General features: G+C 43.9%; 2 protein-coding genes across 3 annotated transcripts in view; one reads left to right on the forward strand and one right to left on the reverse strand.

The window, feature by feature from the left end:
• The window catches only part of EXOSC5 (exosome component 5), a 188,324-nt gene extending 175,533 nt beyond the window's left edge, over nucleotides 1-12,791 (reverse strand). Inside the window, exon 1 of the mRNA XM_078661064.1 lies at nucleotides 12,546-12,791. Within this exon, the coding sequence (XP_078517190.1) occupies nucleotides 12,546-12,651 (106 nt within the window). The 5' untranslated portion in view covers nucleotides 12,652-12,791. The remainder of the gene's footprint in view (nucleotides 1-12,545) is intronic.
• Nucleotides 12,792-13,284: 493 nt separating this feature from the next.
• The window catches only part of BCKDHA (branched chain keto acid dehydrogenase E1 subunit alpha), a 168,521-nt gene continuing 158,558 nt past the window's right edge, over nucleotides 13,285-23,247 (forward strand). The window contains exons 1-2 of one of the 2 annotated variants that reach the window (XM_078661062.1): nucleotides 13,285-13,386; nucleotides 13,497-13,612. In XM_078661062.1, coding sequence (XP_078517188.1) covers nucleotides 13,526-13,612 — 87 coding nt within the window. In that variant the 5' untranslated portion in view covers nucleotides 13,285-13,386; nucleotides 13,497-13,525. Of the gene's footprint in view, nucleotides 13,387-13,434; nucleotides 13,613-23,247 lie in introns of those variants that run through there. The other variant, XM_078661063.1, reaches the window with a different exon arrangement.

Raw genomic sequence — 23,247 nt, forward strand, 5'->3', positions numbered from 1 at the left:
ATTCAGGCAGATGTTAATGTTGTTGCGAAAAGGTCTTCTCTTACACAGTGTTTAACATAAGACCAGATATAACCAGTAATTGCTCAACGATTTGAAAACAAACAGCATAAGAGCACCATAAGTTGCGCGGACCTACCGAAACACAGGGCGGTCAAAGCGCACATTTAATCACGAGACAACTGTGACGGCAGCCTGATTATTGAGGGGATAAACATGTTATCCATCCTATATAAAGTACATCATTTGGAAAAACAAGCGCGGACCTACCAAGCATGGTGGTCAGAAACGCGATACGTCAACACAGTTGCAATAGCAAAACATATCATTCAAAAATGTATCCATTAGATTTTGTTAAAATTCAACAATGCTACATAAGGATTAGTCCTTGAATAACATACAGTTGTAATGTATCAAAAAGACAAGTATTGTAGTTCAGCACAAGATACATCAACAGAATATTTAAAATATCCCATAAATTCTCTGGATAGGATAACACACTTCTGGTATCGCTGAATTGGCGTGAACCTACCACATGGTGGTTTAAACGCGCAATTGGTTTAGAGGGTGGCCATTTGAGCAAAACTACTCTCAGACTCATTCAGACCCCTACGTACTGAATCAAAGAAACGGATCCATTTGATCTCTCTGACGTTAAGGATGGGTTCTATACTACCACCCCTGGGGCCCAATCTCACCTGTTCCAAAATGGTCCACTTAAGGCTTTCCGGGGAGTGATTAAGGTCCTTACAGTGGTCTACTAACGGGTCTCCTTCAACCTTACATCTTACGCGGCTGCAGTGTTGCAAAAAGCGTACTTTTGCTCGTTGTTGTGTCTGTCCTACATATATTAAATCGCAGGGGCATATTATGCAATAGACCACATTGGTCGAATTACAGTTTGTATGTGATTTTAATGTAACCTGATGTTGTCCGTGGGAGAAGACTTTAGTTTGAAGTGTTGCTGGACATGCTTTGCAAGAACCACAGCGGTAGTGACCCACAATGGGGGGTAAATTCCACATGGATGTTATAGATGGTTCCCTCGGGGTCGTCAGGAATGAGCACACCACGTGGTCGCGAATGTTCTTCGCCTTTTTGAAAGCGTGAAGGGGTGGGTGGCTACAGTTGAGATCAAGTTCCAATATTTGTTGATGGTTTTCTTTATTGCATTACTTTTTGTAGAAAAAGTGGTTACACAGATGAGGCGTTGTTCATTGTTGCTCTGTTGTGACCCAGATTGCAGTAGGGCTTCCCTTGGGTTAAACCATGCTCTCTTTTTGGCTTTCTTGACCAGTCGCCTCGGGTATCCACGTTCAAGTAATCGATCCATCAAAATTGTGGATTGCTCCATGTAGTCCTCTTTTTTGCTACAATTACGGCGAATCCGTAAAAATTGACCAAAAGGCAAGTTGTCACGGAGTCCCCTTGGGTGATGACTAGAGTATAGAAGTAAGGAATTTCTCTCCGCAGGCTTCCTAAAAAGAGTGGTTTGTAGGATCTCATTTTCCACGAAGATTGTCAGATCCAGAAAGTCAATGGATTTTTTTATCAAATTGGATAGTGAATTGTATGTCAGGAGATCTACCATTGAGCCAGTTGAAAAAGTTTATGATACCCTCTTCATTGCCTGTCCAGATACAAATGATGTCATCAATGTATCTCATCCACATGTTTATTTGGGATCTGAAGGGGTTGACATCATTAAGTATGAACATGTCTTCATACATGGACATGAAGATTATGGCCAAGTCTGGAGCAAAGGCCGCCCCCATCGCAACCCCCTTGGTCTGGAGGTAAAAGCAATTGCGGAAGATGAAAAAGTTCCTCATCATGGCAATCTTAAGTAATAGAATGATAAAGGATGTTGGTACTCTTGTCGGTGCCTCCCGTTTATCAAGTGCAATCGTCATAGCCATCAAAGCCTCCTCCTGGGGTATGCTGGTATAAAGTGACACAATGTCACAAGTTGCCAAAAGTTCCTGATGTGAGTTATATGGGCGTCCGCCGATCAAATTAATGATGTGTGTGGTATCTCGCAGATAAGTTGTAGTTGCTTCTGCTAAAGGTTTTAAAAAGAAATCTACATACCTACACAGGGGTTCCAAAAGTGAGCCGCACCCAGATACTATGGGTCGTCCTGGGGGCTGGTGAAGATCTTTATGTACTTTGGGTAAAGTATAGATGGTGGGAAGGCGTGGGTTCTTTTGGTTCAAGTACTGGAATTCATGTTCAGATAGAAAGCCTTGTTGTAGACCATCCTGTGTGACTCTCAGGATCTCAGCTTTTAGCTATTTAGATGGGTCCCCATCCAATTGTTTGTAGCTAATCCCATCATTCAACTGCCTCATGATCTCACTGGTGTAGTTATCCAGGTCCTGTACAACAATTGCACCACCCTTGTCAGCGGGTTTCACTACCACATCCGTGTTGTCCCTTATGGATTTGAGCGCAAGTTTTTCGGCTTTGCTAGTGTTGAACTTAACAAATTTCCTTTCCTCCAAAAATTTTTCACATCCCGTAGGACGAGACTCTCGTAGGCCAGGATACGTTGAGTCATGGCGTGAGTAGATGGTACAAAGGTGGATGGAGCCCTAAGATTGGTTGCAGATAAGGACTGCTCAAAGGGTTTGTCCTTGAAGAAATATCTCAGTCGTATTTTACGAAAGAACTTGTGAAGTTCAACTATGGTGTTGAAGGTATCCGGTGTCGAGGTCGGAACAAAGGATAGACCTCGGCTGAGTACTTTGATTTCATCATCCAGTAAGGTGTATTTGGAGATGTTTATCACAGGGGAAGTTCTTTTTACCATCTGTAGTTCTTCCTGCGCGTTGATCTTTCTCCGTGTTCCTCCTGGGGAAAGTTCACTTGTTTCGTGCCTCTCCCTCTCCCGGAGTCCCACTCTTGTCCAACATTGGATTGGCCCCTGCCGGTGCCTCTGTTCCAGTTGTTCGCTCTGCCACGTGGGGGGTCTCCATCCGCCCTGTCCTAAAAAAGCTGTAGGTTGGTATGACGGTCCGTAGGAGTCCTGATATCCGTAGGCCCCACTTGGGCCTGCTCGTTCTGAGTCCTCTCCGGAACTGTACGACGAATCTGAAAAAGTAGTAAAATTTCGTCTTCCCCTGAAGGAACCACGGCCCCGGTTAGTAAATCTTCCTTGGCTGTCTTGTCTGTAATATTCGTCTTGTAGGTAGGGATATGTTCTTTTTTTGTCATAAAGTTTCACATCACGTGCCAGTTTCTCAAGTTTCCTTTTTATTGTAGCTGTTTCAAAATCTTGGAGAGTTGCTACAAGTTTGGTCAAGGCTTCTTTGGAGTTTGTGAGGGTAGCGTCCCCAGTTATTTCGGCCTTCAAATCCGCTATCTGTTTGGTTAGGATTGCAATCTGCTCATTTGCAGTTTCGATACCCAGGACCATCCAATGTCGCGAACAATTGTTCGCGACAAAACTGAAGCCTTCACGGAATTTAGGTACGTCTATGAAAAAACACTGTGATGTTTGAAATCTGGTGTGTTTCCCCTCAAAAGAGGCACCTCCGTGAGGCATTTCAGGTGGTCTGATGTTTTTCCGACAGCCCGTATCACCCATCTGCTGAGCTCGAGTCCCACCCAGCCCACGTCCTGCTTCCGTAGAGGCTAAAATGACCGCACTCATTGGTGACGCCAAATTCACTTTTCTGGGCTTTCATTGGGGGAGTCCGGCACCACAGCCTGCCTCTCCCCTGAACGCTAGGAGCAGGGAAGACTGATGCTAGTGTGAGAGATTCGGAACTTTCCCTCATACTTCAGTTTCCTTTGGCCGCTCCCCCACTAAACTCCACATTGTTTTGGCAAAACCAAACCGATCAATGCAGTTTACTTTAATAACTTATTTTCCTTCCCTTTGATGCATTTTGCTGACAATACTTTTGACTTCTAATTTCCCAGATAGGCGCTCAGCGTCAGGTGTCGGTGGTAGTTCCTATCCTGATAGTTTCAGTTTTGACTTGCTAATTATTTAAATAGAGAACTACAAGTACCAGGAAGCAATTAAAGGGCAGGGAGGCAAATGATGGTTTGATATCTATAATCTATGCGACCTGCTGGTCTCTTACTTCGGTGCTCTTCTTTGAAGCGTTTATGCAGTAAAAATCTCTGTCCCCGTGGAGTGAGTCATCAGTTGTGTCTAGGAGGCTAGAATAACCTGCCTCTGTAGTAAGTGACCCGACCGCTGAGCGCGGTAACCGCGCCTCCACGCACCTGAACATGTGGGTTTAATCAGTTTTTTAAATGGGCTGCAGGAGTGGTACAGTCCTGTCCCGTGGAAGGGAGCCGGTGTTTTTTACGGTCGTCCACGTGAAAGTCGAATTCACACGCCTGGATTGGTAATTTTTCCACTATTCAGTTATTTAGATGCTGGGGTGTCTCTCTGGCCAGCTATCAAGATGGCGGGCAGCTTGAGTCTGATAGCAGCACCAGGCTTGCTTTCCTTGTCTGTGCTGCAGTCTGCAGCGGCTGTGAACGTACTCCTTGTGTCCACGATAAAATGTCTTCAAGACTTACACCGTCATCTCCTCCAAGAGGGCAGTGCTCAGTAGGCGATCGCATGCACTGTGAACATTAGGTTAACAGGTGTGTGCATTACATACTATCCATATTGCTTTCTGTCCATAGCTGCTTCTTTCAATTGTATACACTTTTCGTAAGCAGCGCGGCACAGGAGGTGTGCTGTGCTGCTTCCGAATAAGTTGCATTTTTCTTTCTTTCTTCTGCTTTGTATTCTGGTATCTGTAGTTCTGCATTATTTATCATTGAAAATTGAATAGCCGTAGTAAAATGGGGGGCAAGAACATAATCAGTAGCGAGTGGAAGTCCTGCTCGAGACACTGGAGAACCGGGCATGTCTGGCTCCAGGTTACATGTGGTGGGGAGAGGTCTGCCGTCCCTGTCGTTACCGAGTACTTTGTAAACTGAGGGGTAGTGGTGGTGTTAGCAACTTCGCTGTGAAGCACTAGCAGTTACTACAGCCGGTTGATGTCACTCTCTGTCTCACTGCTGATAGATATGTATCACGAGCAGGGCGAGACTATGGAGAGATGAGTGGTAGTGAGGGAGTTCATGAAAGACGTCATGGTGGGGTGCCCAATAAAAAGACTGTTGCACCGGGTGCCAACACCTCAGATGCCGGCCCTGATCACAAGGATCAAGCACTAGTCCGGGCCATTACTACAGTTTCTGTGTTAAATATTAAGGGACACCACCACATCACTCAGGGACACCATCACACCACTAAGCAACACCACCACACCACTCAGGGACATCACCACACCACTCAGGGACACCGCCACACCACTCAGGGACACCACCACATCACTCAGGGACACCACCACATCATCACTCAGGGACACCACCACACTACTCAGGGACACCACCACACCACTCAGGGACACCACCACATCACTCAGGGACACCACCACATCACCACACCACTGAGGGACACCACCACAGCACTGAGGGACACCACCACAGCCCTCAGGGACGCCACCACAGCCCTCAGGGACACCAACACGGCACTCAGGGACAACACCACAGCCCTTAGGGACACCACCACACCACTCAGGGACACCACCACATCACTCTGGGACACCACCACATCACTCAGGGACACCACCACAGCCCTCAGGGACACAAACACGGCACTCAGGGACAACACCACAGCCCTTAGGGACACCAACACAGCACTCAGGGACACCACCACATCACTGATGTACACCACAAAATCAATCAGGGACACCACCACACCACTCAGGGACACCACCACATCACTCTGGGACACCACCACAGCCCTCAGGGACACAAACACGGCACTCAGGGACAACACCACAGCCCTTAGGGACACCAACACAGCACTCAGGGACACCACCACATCACTGATGTACACCACAAAATCAATCAGGGACACCACCACACCACTCAGGGACACCAGCACAGCCCTCAGGGACACCACCACAGCCCTCAGGGACACCACCACAGCCCTCAGGGACACCAACACGGCACTCAGGGACAACACCACAGCCCTTAGGGACACCACCACACCACTCAGGGACACCACCACACCACTCAGGGACACCACCACACCACTCAGGGACACCACCACATCACTCACGGACACCACCACATCACTCTGGGACACCACCACATCACTCTGGGACACCACCACATCACTCTGGGACACCACCACATCACTCTGGGACTTCACCACATCACTCTAATACACCACCACATCACTCAGCACCATAACAGCATCACTCAGCACCACAACAGCACTGTCCTTGCTGGCTAACAACAAGCATTCCCATAGCCAATAGGACTCGCATTAGGAAAGTGTAAGCTATTGGCTTTGTAAATAACAATGCTATTAATTTATATATTTTCAATGCCAACACATATTAAAAAAATAATTGTCATTTACAATACCAATAGCTCACACTTTCCTAATGCGAGACCTATTGGCAACGCCAGTGCTTGTTGTAATTACTTTCTGAATCATATGTACTTGTGGTCATTAAACTGCACAACCTTTTTATCTGGCCCAATCCAAGGTTACTGTTACAGGATTTCACCATGCCTCTCTTATTGTGATACCATCACAGTGCCTCTTCCTCTTGGTGTTTTTAGGTGGGTTAACATTCTCCAGATTCGCTAGTGCCAAGTCCGTCCTAATTTTGTCATGGACTATTTGGTAATTTAATTTTCGTATTTTCTCCTGACATAGGTAATCCATGTGGGACATTGATGGTCTCCTATGATATAGGTATTGCACTTCCATTGGTAAGGTGATCAGGTTTGATGTAATTTTACCATGAGGTTTTTCTCCATTCTTACTTTCTTTTCTGACACTTACTGTCTCTTTCTAGGTTGCTACCTCTGGCCTGAGGATGACCCTGTTAAATAACTATCTGGGGTCAAAACGTCGACTTATGTTTTTACCACTACTTCATTATTGCTTGGACTCTGAGAAACCCATTGTGATATGTTTCATTTGAGGGTTCAGACACTCAAAATTACTGTCTGGTTGGTTAAGACCATTTCATCATATGTGCAGTGTACATTTTCTGCACTATATGGTTACTTATTTTTCACTTCACGGCAAGTCACACAACACCTTTTCCCTGTTTGGAATTGTCTTTTTACTGTAGTGACTTATTTCATCATTAAATAGAAACAATTTCAATGCTTTTTGTAGTGATAGCAGTGTCCTTTGAATTCCTTTTCCCTGTCAACGTGTTACATTTTTCTGAATGATTGCCTCTAGAACATGTGTTGTATTTATGGCCTGCTGGAACCTCAGCAGCAGTTCCTTATAGGACAGAGATCATCCACAACTTGAGTGACAGTTCCCCGGAACATGATTGCCTGTGACCTGACTGAAAGGAAATGAACCTTTACAAGACTGACTCCCTCCAACAGCTTTTATACTTTGAGAACACCTTTGATATTGCAAGGTCATTTGATTGGAAGCCAAATGCAACCTGCCCTGTTTGACATGATGATATCTGTGCTGAACTCCAAGAGTTATCTTCTCTCTGTTGCTGCAACCTTCCGGCTAACTCAGGCAGCCGGATTGTGTCCCTGACCTTGCTGAGAGCAGCAGGTACTTCCAACCCTCATCTGATTCCAGTGGGTACACCCTGAATCAGGACTCAAATGAACACTACTGAAGTGACAGGTGAGTCACGCCGCTCCCTCCTCCCCCAAGCAAAACAAACATGTATAACCAAATATTCGGAAAATCGGCAGCTATTTACTTCGGGGGTTTACGACTGTGTGAAATTCACAACACTGTAATACAATTTCGATTAGCATTGTGTATTTGCAACTCATGCTCTGATTATTCAGTTAAGTTAGAAATACAGTAAAGCAACAAACCCTTACTCTGGGTAATGATTAGGATATAAGATCTCTTGTAGTTAGAAACACATTCAATTAACAGTAAAGTAACAAACTTTTTTTATTTAAAAAGAGAATAGTATTTAAACCACATTCTGATTGTGAAATGTACATGCAGTAGCTAGACTATAAGTTATACACCAAATCCTTGAATGGTAAAGGCTGGCTGGTGGACCTTGTTACACTGTTAAAGTCAATTTCTTTGAAAGTTATTTTCTTGACTTGTTCAGTACTGCTCAAATGCTGTTTTAGTTACTACTTGTGTTTTTCTCAAAAAGTGGAAGGGAAAGTATATATATATATATATATATATATATATATATATATATATATATAGTGCAAGTGCAGTCAAAACAGGGAGATACTGAAAACTTTAGGCTAAAGGGTTGTGTTAAAGAATTAAAGTATTGAGCGAGTGGCAGGAAGAATGTTATGTACTATGTAAGATTGTGACATCGTTTTGTTGCTTGCTTCAGTGATCTTTGTACAGTCTGCATGGCACAAGTCTCAATCCTGCCCTCACTTATTTTCTTTTATTAAATATTATTGATTTTGTAATAGTAACCACTTTTAATAACACACTAGGATCCAGTACGATTTGTGGTCTCGGTTGTGTGGTATATGCTGTAATAACCATGATGTCCCGTAGGAAGTGTGCTCAAGCAACATCGTAGTTTATGGGGGTCTAAATTTTGGTCTGCTTAGGCTGTAGTCTATAGCAGACAGATTTGTGTGAAAGCCTGCAAGTTAAGCTAAAACAGAATTTTTCAAAGTTATAACTGCAGTTTATCAACACAAGTCTTCAAATTAGTCGTCATGAAGATGTGGAAATGGAAAGGTTAGGAACAAAGTGCTAAGTCTAAGGCCATGGAGGTGCAATGAATTCCTAGGGTGGTTGACAAAGAAGCTTTACTTTATTTGTATTTTGTTGCTGTAATGATAGGCAATCAGAATTTTCCGCAAACTTTTGCCTATGTTCGGCACATTGGATATCTAAAGAACAGGTTCCAGATACTCTCAGCAGAATCTAAAGCCTTGCAGCACTTCATGTTTCAGAGCACTGTGTCGGTTTTCATCAAACATCTCTCATTGCACCTCAGTCACCCTTCGTACTGTCTCTGCAGGGATAGGAGAGTCCAGCCCGAATGGTCACGTTATTCCTAGTTCGCACTCGAAGATGGAGAGAGCAGAGCATGTGAATGGTAGAAGAGGTTTGCAGAGCTACGGATTCCAAATTGTTCAGATTCTATGTTCACCTCGATCTGCAAACCAATTACAGGGACTCTGGAGGCAAAACAGCTATGTCACTTCACAGCTGATGGCCTGACATCTGGACAACTAGAGTTAAGCAATTATTGCATGGGATTGCAGACTATGTTTCTTTGTTTGTAGAAACCAAATAATTACTGCTCAACTGCGGGAAAACGTTTAGCCTGTGTCAATTAAGGACTTGGTTCGCTATTTCTGCAGCCAGACCAAACACTTCCTTAATGACTTAACTGTCTTGATCTGGTCTTAAATAATCCAGAGTCGATTTTGCTACTGTATCCAGGCATAGGTTGAACTAAGATATATATCTGTTTTCTCACTGCCTTTTGCGGGTGTTGTTTTTCTGACTGGTTACTATTCCTCCACCATAAGAGCGAAACGCATCCTGGCATCAATCCTCCTAATCCACATGGGGCTGCGTTTTCTCTTGTTTCATGGTCTTACCTCCTGTGAACGACTGCTACTTTTCAGTGTATCCCAAGACCTGCTTCACTCACTGCAGGCAGTCATCCCCGGATTGCAAAACCTGGTCTGCGCTCCAAGGTCACATCTCTCCTCAGCCTACTCTGCATCAGTGCAATTTGTTTATTGATGTGGCTCCACCCGCAGCTGGAATCGTGTAACCCTTTTCAGACTCACAGAGGTAGGGAGCTGCAAAGTTTCAGCACCCTTATCACGGAGCTGCAAAGCCAGTAGTTGGGTGCAGATTTAGTTAACGAACATTTGAAGTTCAGTAAAGAATTAAGTTGGCCAATCATGGGAGCCAGGGTAGGCTTGCACTTGCTTAATTACTGCCCTGCCAGCCTCTGTGGGAGATGTTGTGTGAGGGTCAAAGACTGGCTTCAAACATGGTGCATCTGATAGAGACATCTAGATGCAGATTCATTAATTTGTGAATTCTCCCCAGGCGTCTGACTGGATCCGGAAATTTTTCAGAAGTACCTTTACGTGCCAGGGACGGCGCCGTACAGCTCCGCAATGACGTCTTCGCTGCCATATAAGTCGCCTCTGGCTCGTGGACATCGTTTTGTTCTTTTCTGTGCTGTAACACGGAACAGTACAAGTGGTTCCTCTGGCAGTTTGTATTTGGCCTACTGCAACACTTTTTTGTGTTAGGGTTGGGTTTTAAGATGTGCGACCACTTGCTCGACAAGATGTCGGCTACGGATCCCCATTCCATCTGCATGTGGTGCCTAGGAGTGTACTCCGAGAAGTGCGACACCTGTAAAAGTCTGAAGCCTAAAGCCTTGCGGGAAAGGCGAATGAAGCGGTTGATGGCACAGCTCTCCTGGTCGGAGTCCAGGCGATGTTGGTCTCCTTCCCGCTTTGAAGTTCCTGCACAGGGCAGTTCAAGGAGCGGTTCCAGTGAGCATTGCACACCTAAGTCGTGAAAATCCTGTCGTAAGGATGGAAATTGCGCCGGCCTTCGGCCTCACTGCATCATGACGTGGCCTCTGCTGGTACCTCCCGTTCCTTAACTCAGAGGTGTCACTCATAAAATCTGCGGTTCCTGTGTTTTGCCCTTTGCATTCAGAGGTCAGAACTTTTCCCCTCTTCTATCCCTCCCCTACGCTTCTCAATCCAAATAACTGACTGACTTATCCATCACTCAAATCGCTTTCAGATTTCACTTAACTAATTCAACACTAATTGTTTAAGGATTCCGGAGTAGCGTGCTACTCCCCAAAAATGTGCTTCAATGCCTTGTCAGGAGTAGTAAGCGCTATATAAATGCAATTACAATACAAAAGGTAAACAGGAGGTACTTGGAAGTTCAGTGAGATTGCAGTAGTACTCGACTCCTGTCCTCCTAGGGACAATGCAATACTTACCACAAGGATTGAATAATTGCCTTTTAGTCTCATTATCCCATATAGCCGGACAAGTGTGTACACATATGTAACAAAAGAACACCAGCAGGCTCAGGGTTCACTCTATAGTATGACAATATTTCACGCTACTTAAGGGTTGTTGCGTCCAGCATTCTAATAGTAAAAATTCCATTGCAGAAGCCTAGGGAGCTCGAGGCAACAGGGTTGCTAAACATTGGGCAGCGAAAGACTAAGATAGGGCAACAATTACAAGGGAACTGTGAATAGGGCAACAATTACAAGGGAACTGTGAATAGACGAAAGTGCAACGTAGGGATGACAAGTAAAAAGGGAAGGATAATGGATAATCTAATATTTCAGATAGGATTTTTTTGTAAATACGTTTCAGGAGACCAGAGAGATACAAGGGATTACAAAATGACTTGTAATGAGTGAAGGAAGACAGGGTGATTTGAGTGCTAGAAAAGATGTAAGGGAGTGCAGTGAATAATATTGGAAAAGAGAACAGGAGTAGCAGTGACAATATCATGAAACGGTTTACGGCTCATGAAGTGACAAGAACCAGGTTAAATTAAAAAATGATTTGACAAATGGAGAGCAGACCTCAGAGGCGCAGTTTCTTTTATCATGACATTTTAACGGTCACACTATATGGAAAGCTCCTAGAATAATGTGATTCTGCTGCTGCATCCTAGAGTACTTAAACTAGAGGTTAAATCAAAATAGCACTCCAAATTCAGAAGAACTTTCAAACATTTTGCACCGATCTTTAATGTTAGGGGTTTTCAAGCGCAAAGCCACTAATAATGAGACACTTGCAAAATAATGATGTATTGTACAATAGGGATATGAATGTTGTTGTTGCTGAAAATGGGAGACAGGCAGATTAAGTAAATAAAAACAAACCCTAACACTGACCACCAAGCAACAGATTTTGAAACACAGCTGGGTAGAACAGAATAAAATGCTTCACTTTTTAATACAAGAACTGGATAAATGTGCGGTTGTGTTCTGGTAAGCGCAGGATGATTGTATAATTTTGCAAATGGTTATATTCTACATTGTAATGACCAGGTTGCATCTGGTATGAAATCATAATGTGTGTCCCTGGAGACGGTTACCGGGTGATGATGTAACTGAGGTGATGGCTCTGTGATCTAGAAAGGAGAGATCAGATCAGTTGCAGCAGATGAACTCAGGGAGCTTCCAGGGGCCGCTCTTCACTACTCATTAAATATGGATTAAACTCAACACGGTGTCTCCTGTCCTCACAAAACAAACTATTTCACCATGGAAAAGGTACACGTGCTATTGAAACCGTCGTTTAATAATACAACGCATAAACTGCGTTTTCTTGACATTTCCAAGTTCTGGTCAACTCTAACACAGAACATGGACAGTCAGATAATTCCAGAAGGGCAATTCGCTTTATGACATTAAGAAGGTAGGAAACACGTGGTGAGTGAAAAGCGCACAGGTGGTATTCAAAAGATATTGGGGCCATGCTTGGTCTCTCACCCTGCAGGAAGGAGGCGGACCCGTCCGGTCTGGAGAGCAGGTTCTGCTCACACGCGAAAACTCTGAGGCTTCCATAAATATCCCTCAAACTTGGTACAGCCTCCATGCTGCCTTTCACTCAAATCAAGCACGGAGTCACTCCTCTTTTTACAGATTAGAACCGCCGACCATCTAAAGAGGGAAGAATGTCCAAGCGTCTACCGGTAGCGAATAACGAAAACAATCCCATTCTGATATGGCGGCGGCATCTTCTAGGACATCCGGGTGCGGCCATCTTGGAACTGGACTAATGTTATTGCACACTCAAACACTGGAACTGGCAGAACAAGATTAAAATCGAGGTTAGCGGACATATTGGGTAGGAGTAATTTAATTTCCATCAAAAAGAAGATGGTTTATTCTGTCTGCGGTGAAGCAACGAACATGGCTAAAAGAGAGGAGCAGGTTCGCCATCTTGAAAGAGTTGAGGCATTACTAGTTAAATGGCATATATTCTATTTTATTATACTGCAATTGCGTTTAAGACTATCTATTAACATGTTATTGAGGCTGTGCTGGGAAATTTAGGAGCTACATGAAAAAAAAGAATGAACGTTATAAGGCCAATATTTAAAATATATTGTAAACTAAACTGTTGTAAAGTATCGTTCGTTTCAGGAATAATCTATACACCATAACTTAGTGTTACTGCTTTTCCACCATTGTTTATCTCGTTATACCTTAAAATATTCGCATTTTCATACCAAGATGGCCACCGGGTTTGCCAAACTGTACTCTAAAAGGGACCAGATTTTTGAAGACTGATCATACAGTTGCCTGACAACGAGTAATCTTAGACAAGGTGACTTGAAGTCGCCTTCACCTTCCCTTATGTTCCAGAATAAACAATGTATCGATGTAAATTGTGAACTGTGGTTATTGAGACTTTTTTCTTCGTGTCCTCCGTCACAGGCAACCTGTCTAGTTGACCGGCTCCAGACATGGCGGCCGCTGCGGTGTTGAGAAGGCTGAGTCGGACGCGGTGGAACGCAGGGTTTTTCCAGGTGTCCCGCGCGGTCTCTCTCGGCGTAAGTCTGTTTCTGTCTATTTTCCACTTTTGTAGGGAAGAAGCGAGGGTGTCTGTTGTTCTTAGAATTGTGTGATGGCCTCAAAGGGTCATGTTATCATTTTCAATGTCACGGTCTGTTTCTTGGGAGATCGCAGGCTGGATATGGAATTCAGCGACATGGTTCCAAACGATCGCTCAGGCAGTTTTCTGAAGGCACCATAACATTATTTAAATACATTCTTTCGTTTAGTTTTGCGTGTTTGTCAACCAAAACATTATTGTCGATCTACTTTGCTAAGAGACTGAGAAGCAATATGCAAGCTTGACAGTATTTGAAATATGGATGTGAAGTTCTCGCTATCCCAGAGTACTTGTTTGCTGCTGAAAATTGTTAGTACTACAAATATTGAACTGGTGTTGAGAAATGCTGGTGCTCTACCTATCAAATGAAAGAAGCGCAAATACTTAGTACCTGCCCATTTAAAGCACTGTAATGTAGCGTAACTGGCACTTGCGCACAGGAGACACGGCAAGCTGAGTTGTTACAATTTTGCATCTAGCAAAATAAAGGGCCACTGTTCCTAAGGGAAGACCGAAGAAGTTGTTTTAGAGAGATAAGAGGGAAAGTCAAAGTGACTTTTACTTCTGTGGGAAATCCTGCTTCATCATAAGGCTGTGCTCCTCGTAGGGCCGGTGCTGCAATGCCCTATGGGACCCCCGAAGGGTCTCTTTGGCAGAGATCTTTTTAATTTAACTCCTATAATGATGAGTACAAGGTAGTGCTCGTGAAGTGATAGGGGAGTTAAAAGTGGCTAGAGGGTATCTGTAATGAGCAGGTTTAATGAAATAGATCCCTCTGCCACAGTTAAGAACAAGCATTTACAATGCAATGGTTTTGCCTTTGTTAAAGTTAGAGCTATTGGCATTGCTCTTGACACTCTGAAGCTCCACTCTGAAGCTCCACTCTGAAGCTCCACTCTGCACTCTGAAGCTCCACTCTGCACTCTGAAGCTGCACTCTGAAGCTCCACTCTGCACTCTGAAGCTGCACTCTGAAGCTGCACTCTGAAGCTGCACTCTGAAGCTGCACTCTGAAGCTCCACTCTGAAGCTCCACTCTGAAGCTCCACTCTGAAGCTCCACTCTGAAGCTCCACTCTGCACTCTGAAGCTCCACTCTGCACTCTGAAGCTCCACTCTGCACTCTGAAGCTCCACTCTGAATCTGCACTCTGAAGCTCCACTCTGCACTCTGAAGCTCCACTCTGAATCTGCACTCTGATGCTCCACTCTGAATCTGCACTCTGAAGCTCCACTCTGCACTCTGAATCTGCACTCTGAAGCTCCACTCTGAATCTGCACTCTGAATCTGCACTCTGAATCTCCACTCTGAATCTCCACTCTGAATCTGCACTCTGAATCTGCACTCTGAATCTGCACTCTGAATCTGCACTCTGAAGCTCCACTCTGAATCTGCACTCTGAAGCTCCACTCTGAATCTGCACTCTGAAGCTCCACTCTGAATCTGCACTCTGAAGCTCCACTCTGAATCTGCACTCTGAAGCTCCACTCTGAATCTGCACTCTGAAGCTCCACTCTGCACTCTGAAGCTCCACTCTGAATCTGCACTCTGAAGCTCCACTCTGCACTCTGAAGCTCCACTCTGAAGCTGCACTCTGAAGCTGCACTCTGAAGCTGCACTCTGAAGCTGCACTCTGAAGCTGCACTCTGAAGCTGCACTCTGAAGCTGCACTCTGAAGCTGCACTCTGAAGCTGCACTCTGAAGCTCCACTCTGAAGCTCCACTCTGAAGCTCCACTCTGAAGCTCCACTCTGAAGCTCCACTCTGAAGCTCCACTCTGAAGCTCCACTCTGAAGCTCCACTCTGCACTCTGAAGCTCCACTCTGCACTCTGAAGCTCCACTCTGCACTCTGAAGCTCCACTCTGAAGCGCCACTCTGAAGCGCCACTCTGAAGCGCCACTCTGAAGCGCCACTCTGAAGCGCCACTCTGAAGCTCCACTCTGAAGCTCCACTCTGAAGCTCCACTCTGAAGCTCCACTCTGAAGCTCCACTCTGAAGCTCCACTCTGAAGCTCCACTCTGAAGCTCCACTCTGAAGCTCCACTCTGAAGCTCCACTCTGAAGCTCCACTCTGAAGCTCCACTCTGAATCTGCAGCTCCACTCTGAATCTGCAGCTCCACTCTGAATCTGCAGCTCCACTCTGAATCTGCAGCTCCACTCTGAATCTGCAGCTCCACTCTGAATCTGCAGCTCCACTCTGAATCTGCAGCTCCACTCTGAATCTGCAGCTCCACTCTGCACTCTGAAGCTCCACTCTGCACTCTGAAGCTCCACTCTGAAGCTCCACTCTGAAGCTCCACTCTGAAGCTCCACTCTGAAGCTCCACTCTGAAGCTCCACTCTGAAGCTCCACTCTGAAGCTCCACTCTGAAGCTCCACTCTGCACTCTGAAGCTCCACTCTGCACTCTGAAGCTCCACTCTGCACTCTGAAGCTCCACTCTGCACTCTGAAGCTCCACTCTGCACTCTGAAGCTCCACTCTGCACTCTGAAGCTCCACTCTGAAGCTCCACTCTGCAGCTCCACTCTGCAGCTCCACTCTGCAGCTCCACTCTGAAGCTCCACTCTGAAGCTCCACTCTGAAGCTCCACTCTGAAGCTCCACTCTGAAGCTCCACTCTGCACTCTGAAGCTCCACTCTGCACTCTGAAGCTCCACTCTGCACTCTGAAGCTCCACGGCCCTACGTGTGCCTTGTTTAATTGGTCTTGTCGTTCTTTGATTTTTATTGGATGTTTTTATGTGTTGTCGATCTAATATTTGCAGTTTGTCACACACATCGTGCAGGTAAGCAGGATCAAGGGCAGGACGTAGATGCGGGGGGGGGGGACCAGCGCGGGTGAGCCCGAGGGATCAAGGTCAAGGGCAGGATGACAAGGGACAGAGGGCGGCAGGCAGCAACGGCGGGTGAGCTCGGGCAGAGAAAGGGCAGGATGAGGTGGGTTGGGTAAGCGCTGACCAAGCAGCGCCAGTGCACCTTAGCGGGCCCCGCACCTTTCATGAGCACTGACTCAGCTCCCTGGGGTCTTCACTCCCGTAGGTCACCACCACGCGTGCTCTCACAGCCCGAGCTACCTGTCACACACGGAAGAGCGAGGGATCGTGGACTTTACTCCCCCTTTGAGCCCGGGGAGAGCGAGAGCCGCTCTTGGCACTGATGCCTCCGGCGTGATCATTGGGCTATCAGGAGCAGCCCCCGTGATGCTGCTGTCACTGACTGATCGCCCCCACACCTGATGTGTGGGTTGCAGAGTATTTTGTTGTGCACGCTTAACATTCTATGGTGCATAAATTGATGTGTTTTGTTTTATTTCTGACTGTTTCCGTGTAATGAAGACTCTCGTTAATGTTGCATCAGAGAGAAGCGGGAGGGGGCGGGAAAGGGGGAGGAGAGAGCTGACGACGGCCGGCCGGAGCAGAAGACGGGCACCAAAACAAGCGGGAGGGGGCGGGAAAGGGGGAGGAGAGACGCTGACGACGGCCGGCCGGAGCACGAAGGCGGGCACCAGGAAACAAGCGGGAGGGGGAGCAAGGGAGGTGCCGGCAATGCCGGAACAGAATCGGGGGCGTTCCCGGCGTCGCGTGACGTCGGCAAAAGCCAAAGAATGTCGGGAACGCCCCCGAATCTGGTCCGGCATTGACGGACAGGCCCCTCGTCCAATGGCTAGGCTCCATTTATGGAGCCAGCCAATGAATGACGAGGGCCGAACCAAAGCCACACTACAGATCTCATCAGGATTTCGCCTGCGCGAAAAAGATGCGCAGAGCGCATCTTTTTGGCGAGGCAAAACCTAAAAACCAATGGGTTGGTGGCTGCTCAAGGGTAGTAATGGCCCTCAGTAGCTGTAAGATAAAGTGCAAGTGTGTATGTGAAATCTACTAGGTCGACATGTTTCTCACTCTCAATGGCCTCAGGAGGAGATCCCTAGCGCTTCTTTAGGACCTAAAAGAAAGTAAGCCACTATTGAGACCACATCTGGTCCATAACTGTGAGGCCAGATATATTAACCTGGTCCACCCTACAGGGACCATTTTGGTGTATTATAATTTATACACCATAGACATGACTAATTCTTGTATTGTCTGTTTGTTTTCCCTCTACCCCCTCCCTCTTGTCGTTTTACATTGGACCACCTCCAGGTTCCCTCTGGTGGCACCGCTTCATTTGATGAGGCCACCTCTATTACACATACACTGTATCTTACTTTCTTTTTGGTCCTGAAGAAGCGCTAGAAGCTTGTGTTCTATCTCTGCCTGTTTTGTGTGGGACTGAATGTGGTGCTGCTGGTATGCTGTACCTCTTTTTTGTTGAGGAGTGAAGCTTGTATCGCTGGTAAGTGATAACGTTGCTTTACCTGTCTTATGAGTGAGGATTGAGTGCATGGTTGGTGGTTGAAGGGCTGCACATGTTTTGCGTAGGCGGGAAGATTGCACTGCTGTCCCCGGTTGAACCATTCTAGGCGTGGTTGCTATTCTTGCAGTACTGTCTGTCCTCGATGGACGATTGCCCCGATGGGGCATGTGTGGTGCATGGTATGCTTGTTATTGTCTGACTTGACCGTACTTGCAGCTGTCATCAGACAGTTATGTGAGCATTACTAGAGTGGGGTTTTGGCCAGTGCTTTAAATGGAAAATAATAAGTGCAGGTACTCATTAATATGAGCTAGAGGCGTGGTGAATGGGCGGGGCTAGGGGTGGGGCTTATGGCGACATAGGATGATACATAATGACTTGTATATCAGTTGCAGCAACTATGAAAAACACTTGAGAAATGTGTTTATATAAACGAAACAGGTTACTCATTACACAAAATTAAACCCAAGTCAAGTCAAGTCAAAAAGTTTTATTTGTGTTGGTACTCAACTGAGGACCACAACATTTTTTTCACATTTTACATATATAAAAGATTCAGTTTTATCAGTACAAAGGTAAAAAAGATTTAAAAAATTTGTACAGGTTATAACAGACAAATTCATTCGGGGGATATTTACACAGAGATATAAGTTCTCTCACTGTTGTGATTCTACAGAAGCGATAGATGGGTTCTAGAAATCTAGTACGAGCTAAAATTACTTTATGGTTTGGACATACAAATAAAACATGCTCCAAAGTCTGATCGCCCCCTGCGCACAATGTACATAGAGGAGATCCTCCCTGGCGCCATCCTGAAGTATATGATAGAACGGGTAGAATTCCTAATCGAAGCATGGCGATTGCCCTCCTCGCACCATGTGACAAAGTAAACCCAATATAGGGCCGGTTTTGTTTGTATTCTATGGATTCGGCAAAGGGTATATAAGTAGGTAGTTTGTTACAATGTCGAGAATCCATTTCATAGCTCAACTTTGGGGTGAAGCATTTTAAGAACAGTTTTACTTGAGCTGGTGTCCAAGTAAGCAGCAATTTAGTACTGATATTTGCTATACGAAATGCTTCAACCATGTTGTCAAGGAAAATTTGCTTTTTTGCATCAGACCCAAAAGTCTCTTTTTTTAGCAATGACCTTAAAGTATTCTCTTTTGCATGTAATAAGTTGTAGGCCCACCTAATTACATTTGCAATTGCTACAGCATAGGAACTTGTGACTGATAGTTCCAGTCTCAATGCTTGAACAGGTACAGCGTCTGACACTTTCATGATTTTTCTTAAAATTTTTCCCTCTTTGCGGTCCATGAAGGCCCATTGTTTTATTGGGATGTACTCCGTCGCATAAGATAATACAGGTGGTATTTTTACTCTGTAGATGTTTATCAATGAGGAGAAATGTCTGTTCCCTGTTGCGGTATAGAGTCTCTGGAGGGCTACGGCATGTATGTCAGATTTCCTTTGTAATTTTTTCAACTGTATTGTATTTGTTAAATTTTTAGAAAGGATCCTGCCAAGGTAGGGATAATCATTAACTTCTTCTATCCTTTCTCCTCCTATACTCCAAGTATATTTGGCGCTTTGTTTCCTCCCCGAGAAAGCTATTACTTTTGTTTTTTTAATGTTTGGAACTAGGTAGTTTTCTTCGGAGTATTTGTGCAGGATATCCAATGATATTTGTAATCCGAAAGGAGTGAGATCCAATAACACTATGTCGTCCGCATAAAGTAATGCATGTATGGATTGATTGGCAATTTTAGGAGGTAAGCTGGAGCCTAATTGTAGTTGATTACACAAGTCACTTAAGTATAGGGAGAATAGGATCGGGGCTAGAAGGCACCCTTGTTTTAATCCATTTTCGGTTTTAATTCTTTTCGTATGACCTTTTTCTCCCCCCATTTGAACTTGACACCAAGTATTGGTATGTAGACTTACTATAGATTGTAACAGTTGTTCGTGTATTCCAAGCCTCCTCAATTTGCTCCATAGTGTTGGTCGGTCTACCCGATCAAATGCCGTAGTGTAATCTATAAATGCCGCGTACACGACCTGAGTTTTTTGGGTTACATATTTGTCAAGGATGACCTGGATAACAGCGATATTGTCTGTGACCGAATGTTTAGGTCTGAAACCTGCTTGAAACATAGGTATCTGACCTGTCGTAAAAGCCCATTCTTTCAGACGATATAATAATTCTGCTGCAAATACTTTTCCCACAGCGTCCATGAGCGCTATTTGGCGGTAATTGCTTGCTTGGGTTTTGCTTCCCTTTTTGTGAATGGGGATAATAATGCTTCCCTGCCATGATTTTGGTACTTGGCCGGTATCAAAAATATAATTGAATAGTGGACATAGCAGCTGACTCCATTCCTTCGAGGCAACTTGTAATGCTTTGATCGGGATTTGGTCCGGGCCAGAAGCACCAGTTGTTCTTGCATTACGAATATTCAGTTCGACTGATATAGCTGTTATTTTATTTATTGGACGTTCGTCTTTACCTTTGGTGTTAATCTCCCTGCTTTCAGATGGTGTTATTAAGTTTGTTTTGTAAAGATCTGTCAAGAAAATTTCCCAGTCGTTCGGAGGGACCGGTATTGTTTGTAGTTTCTTTTTTAAACCAGTTAGTTTTGCGATTAGATACCAGTATTTGCGCTGATTATACTTTTTCGCTGCTATCTGGATATCGACCCAATTGCGGTCTTGAAAAGCTTTTTTATTTCTTTGATTCTCTCGTCTCAATTGATTTTTCAATTTGTTTATTTCCTTCTTCACATATGGTGTGGGGTTGATATATTGGGAGCGTATGCATTTGTTTAACATTTTCTTTACTTCAGAGTTCTTAATAGTACGCATATTTTTATCCTTCTTCTTATTGTTACCTACTGCATCCTTTGTTGTCATATTTAGGATTACATTTTTGAATTCCTTTATAATAAATTCGAAATTTTCAATAGGATTTTCAGAAAATATTTTTGATAAAAATTGAGAAAATATTTTTGATAAAAATTGAGAATGATCGATCAGTGAAATAATTTTATTGAGAGTCGAAGAATTCCAGAAGATGCGTCTCTGATCGCTGTTTATCACTATTTTACTTTTATAGTAGATGATATGACAGGCTGGAGAGGATTTAGGTATCCAATCTGTATTTAAGTTCATTAATGCGTGATCACTTTCTTGGTGAAACTGGTTATGCAAATACGTGACTGTGTCTAACAGATCCATACTGCAGATGATGTAGTCAATAATGGATCGAGTCCCGTTGCCATGCCTGGTAAAATTTGCTGGAATATCCCCTTCCATGTTACCATTCACTATTACTCCATTCATATTAGTCAGTGTTGATAATAGCAGTTTACCTCTTTTGTCGGTTAATATGCCTTCAGGAAATTGCGGGATTTTAGTTTCCATACCTTCTTCCAAGTATGATTTTGCCCACTTATTGATTTCTGAATTAGAGATTTTACTATTGAAATCACCCGTGATTAAGAATGATGAATAGGGATGGTTTTCTATTCTATTCACGATTTTTTCCATGATTTCTAAGAATACTGTATCGTGTTTTGTACCTGGGGGGGCATATACGTTAAAGAGGAGAATTGCCTTTAGGGGGGCCGTGTTATGTGTTTTTACAAAGATTTTAATACACTGTAGATTTTCTAGATTAGTATCTACTATTTCCTGAGCCCACTGATAATCTTCACTCAGAAAAATGGCCAAACCACCTTTAGCATGACCTCGTTTAGTAGGTGTTGCTGGTATTTCATATACATAATAATTTTTGAGATTGATAGACTCAGTTGCCCACGTTTCTTGTATGATCAGAATATCTTGCAAATTTCTCAAGGCCGTAGGCAATTTGTTCTTAATTCTGCCTGCAATATTCCAAGATGTAATTTTTAAGCCTGGGCTAAACAGATTGTTGTTGAGTACTCTTGATTTTGTTTCTATTCAAAGTCTCAGAAACCCAAGCCCAGGATTTTATGTTGTTACTATTGTCGGGTTTTTTAGGTGCATGGTACCAGACTGCCCTTTGTCCTTTATCCACCAAAATTTTTAGTTTTTCTTGCCCTACAGAATGTATATCAAAGTCCGTGTTTTCATGATGTTCTATCGCGTCATGATTTCTCTGGTATTCTTTCACATGTGAATTTGAAAGTGCACGTATTTGAGCATTATACCAAATTGGAATTTTACTGGACGTTAGCTCCAATTTTTCAACTACATCGTATCCGTACTTATGTAGTGTCTCCTTTTCCTTAAGTATAATTCCTGGGAGAACAGACGACCAGAATGATACCCTTGCCAATTTGATATTATCTTTGTTAGGGAAGATTACTAGATCAAGATCATTACTAGTCATTGTTTGTAAAGACCTTAGATGACGTAATAGATGAATTATCCTTCCTCTATTAAGTGGAGCTAAATCAGTGGGAAAAAGTTCCTCAAATTGCAGAATTTTGGAGGGAGACTCTTCCTCCCTTTGATTGTAGTTATTTAAGACTTCACTAGTATTTCTGTTGTTGCTATGATCAAGTTCCTCTGGAAGTCTAAGTGGGACGTATTCGTTAGCTCCAGGATCTAATTGAGGCGTCTTTTCTTTAAAGATTTTACTGTTTGCTAACTTTTCAGTGCTTGGAGATGATATTACGTTGTCACCGTGATCCTCTTCCAAAGTATGTATTGTAACTGTTTTTCGAAATTTTAGTTTGCGAGTTTTCTTTTTTTGAATCCTTCTTACTGGTTTTTTCCTCCTTCTTTTCCTTCCTTCTTTGTTGTTTTCTTGTTTCTTTTTAACTATCGATTCTCCATTTCCTTGATTAGATATATTAATAACATGTATTTCCTGATTATCTAATACTGAATCATTTGCGAGTTTATTTATTTCCTTAGTTTTTGTAAATATTGCAAAGTATCTGATTTTTTGCTGATGTTTTTCTTTAAAAAGTTTTCTTAAAGAATATGTTGTTGAATCGTTTAAATTATCCATGTTCTGGTTTTGTTGTATTTGGATCATTGATGTTTGTGTACTGAATTCACGTGTTCTTTTCTTCTGATCTTTGATATAATCTTTTGGTATGTCATTTCGCTCAGGGTTGGTCTTCGATGGTGTGTTATTTTTCTCTATTGTGAAGAAGGCTTTTTTCTTTTTTTCTTCAACTAGATGTTTTAGTATCCCTATTTGAACGTCCAAAGTGTGATCTGAGTTCTCTA

The sequence above is a fragment of the Lissotriton helveticus genome, chromosome 9, assembly GCF_964261635.1.
Source record: "Lissotriton helveticus chromosome 9, aLisHel1.1, whole genome shotgun sequence".
NCBI classification, from domain to species: domain Eukaryota; kingdom Metazoa; phylum Chordata; class Amphibia; order Caudata; family Salamandridae; genus Lissotriton; species Lissotriton helveticus.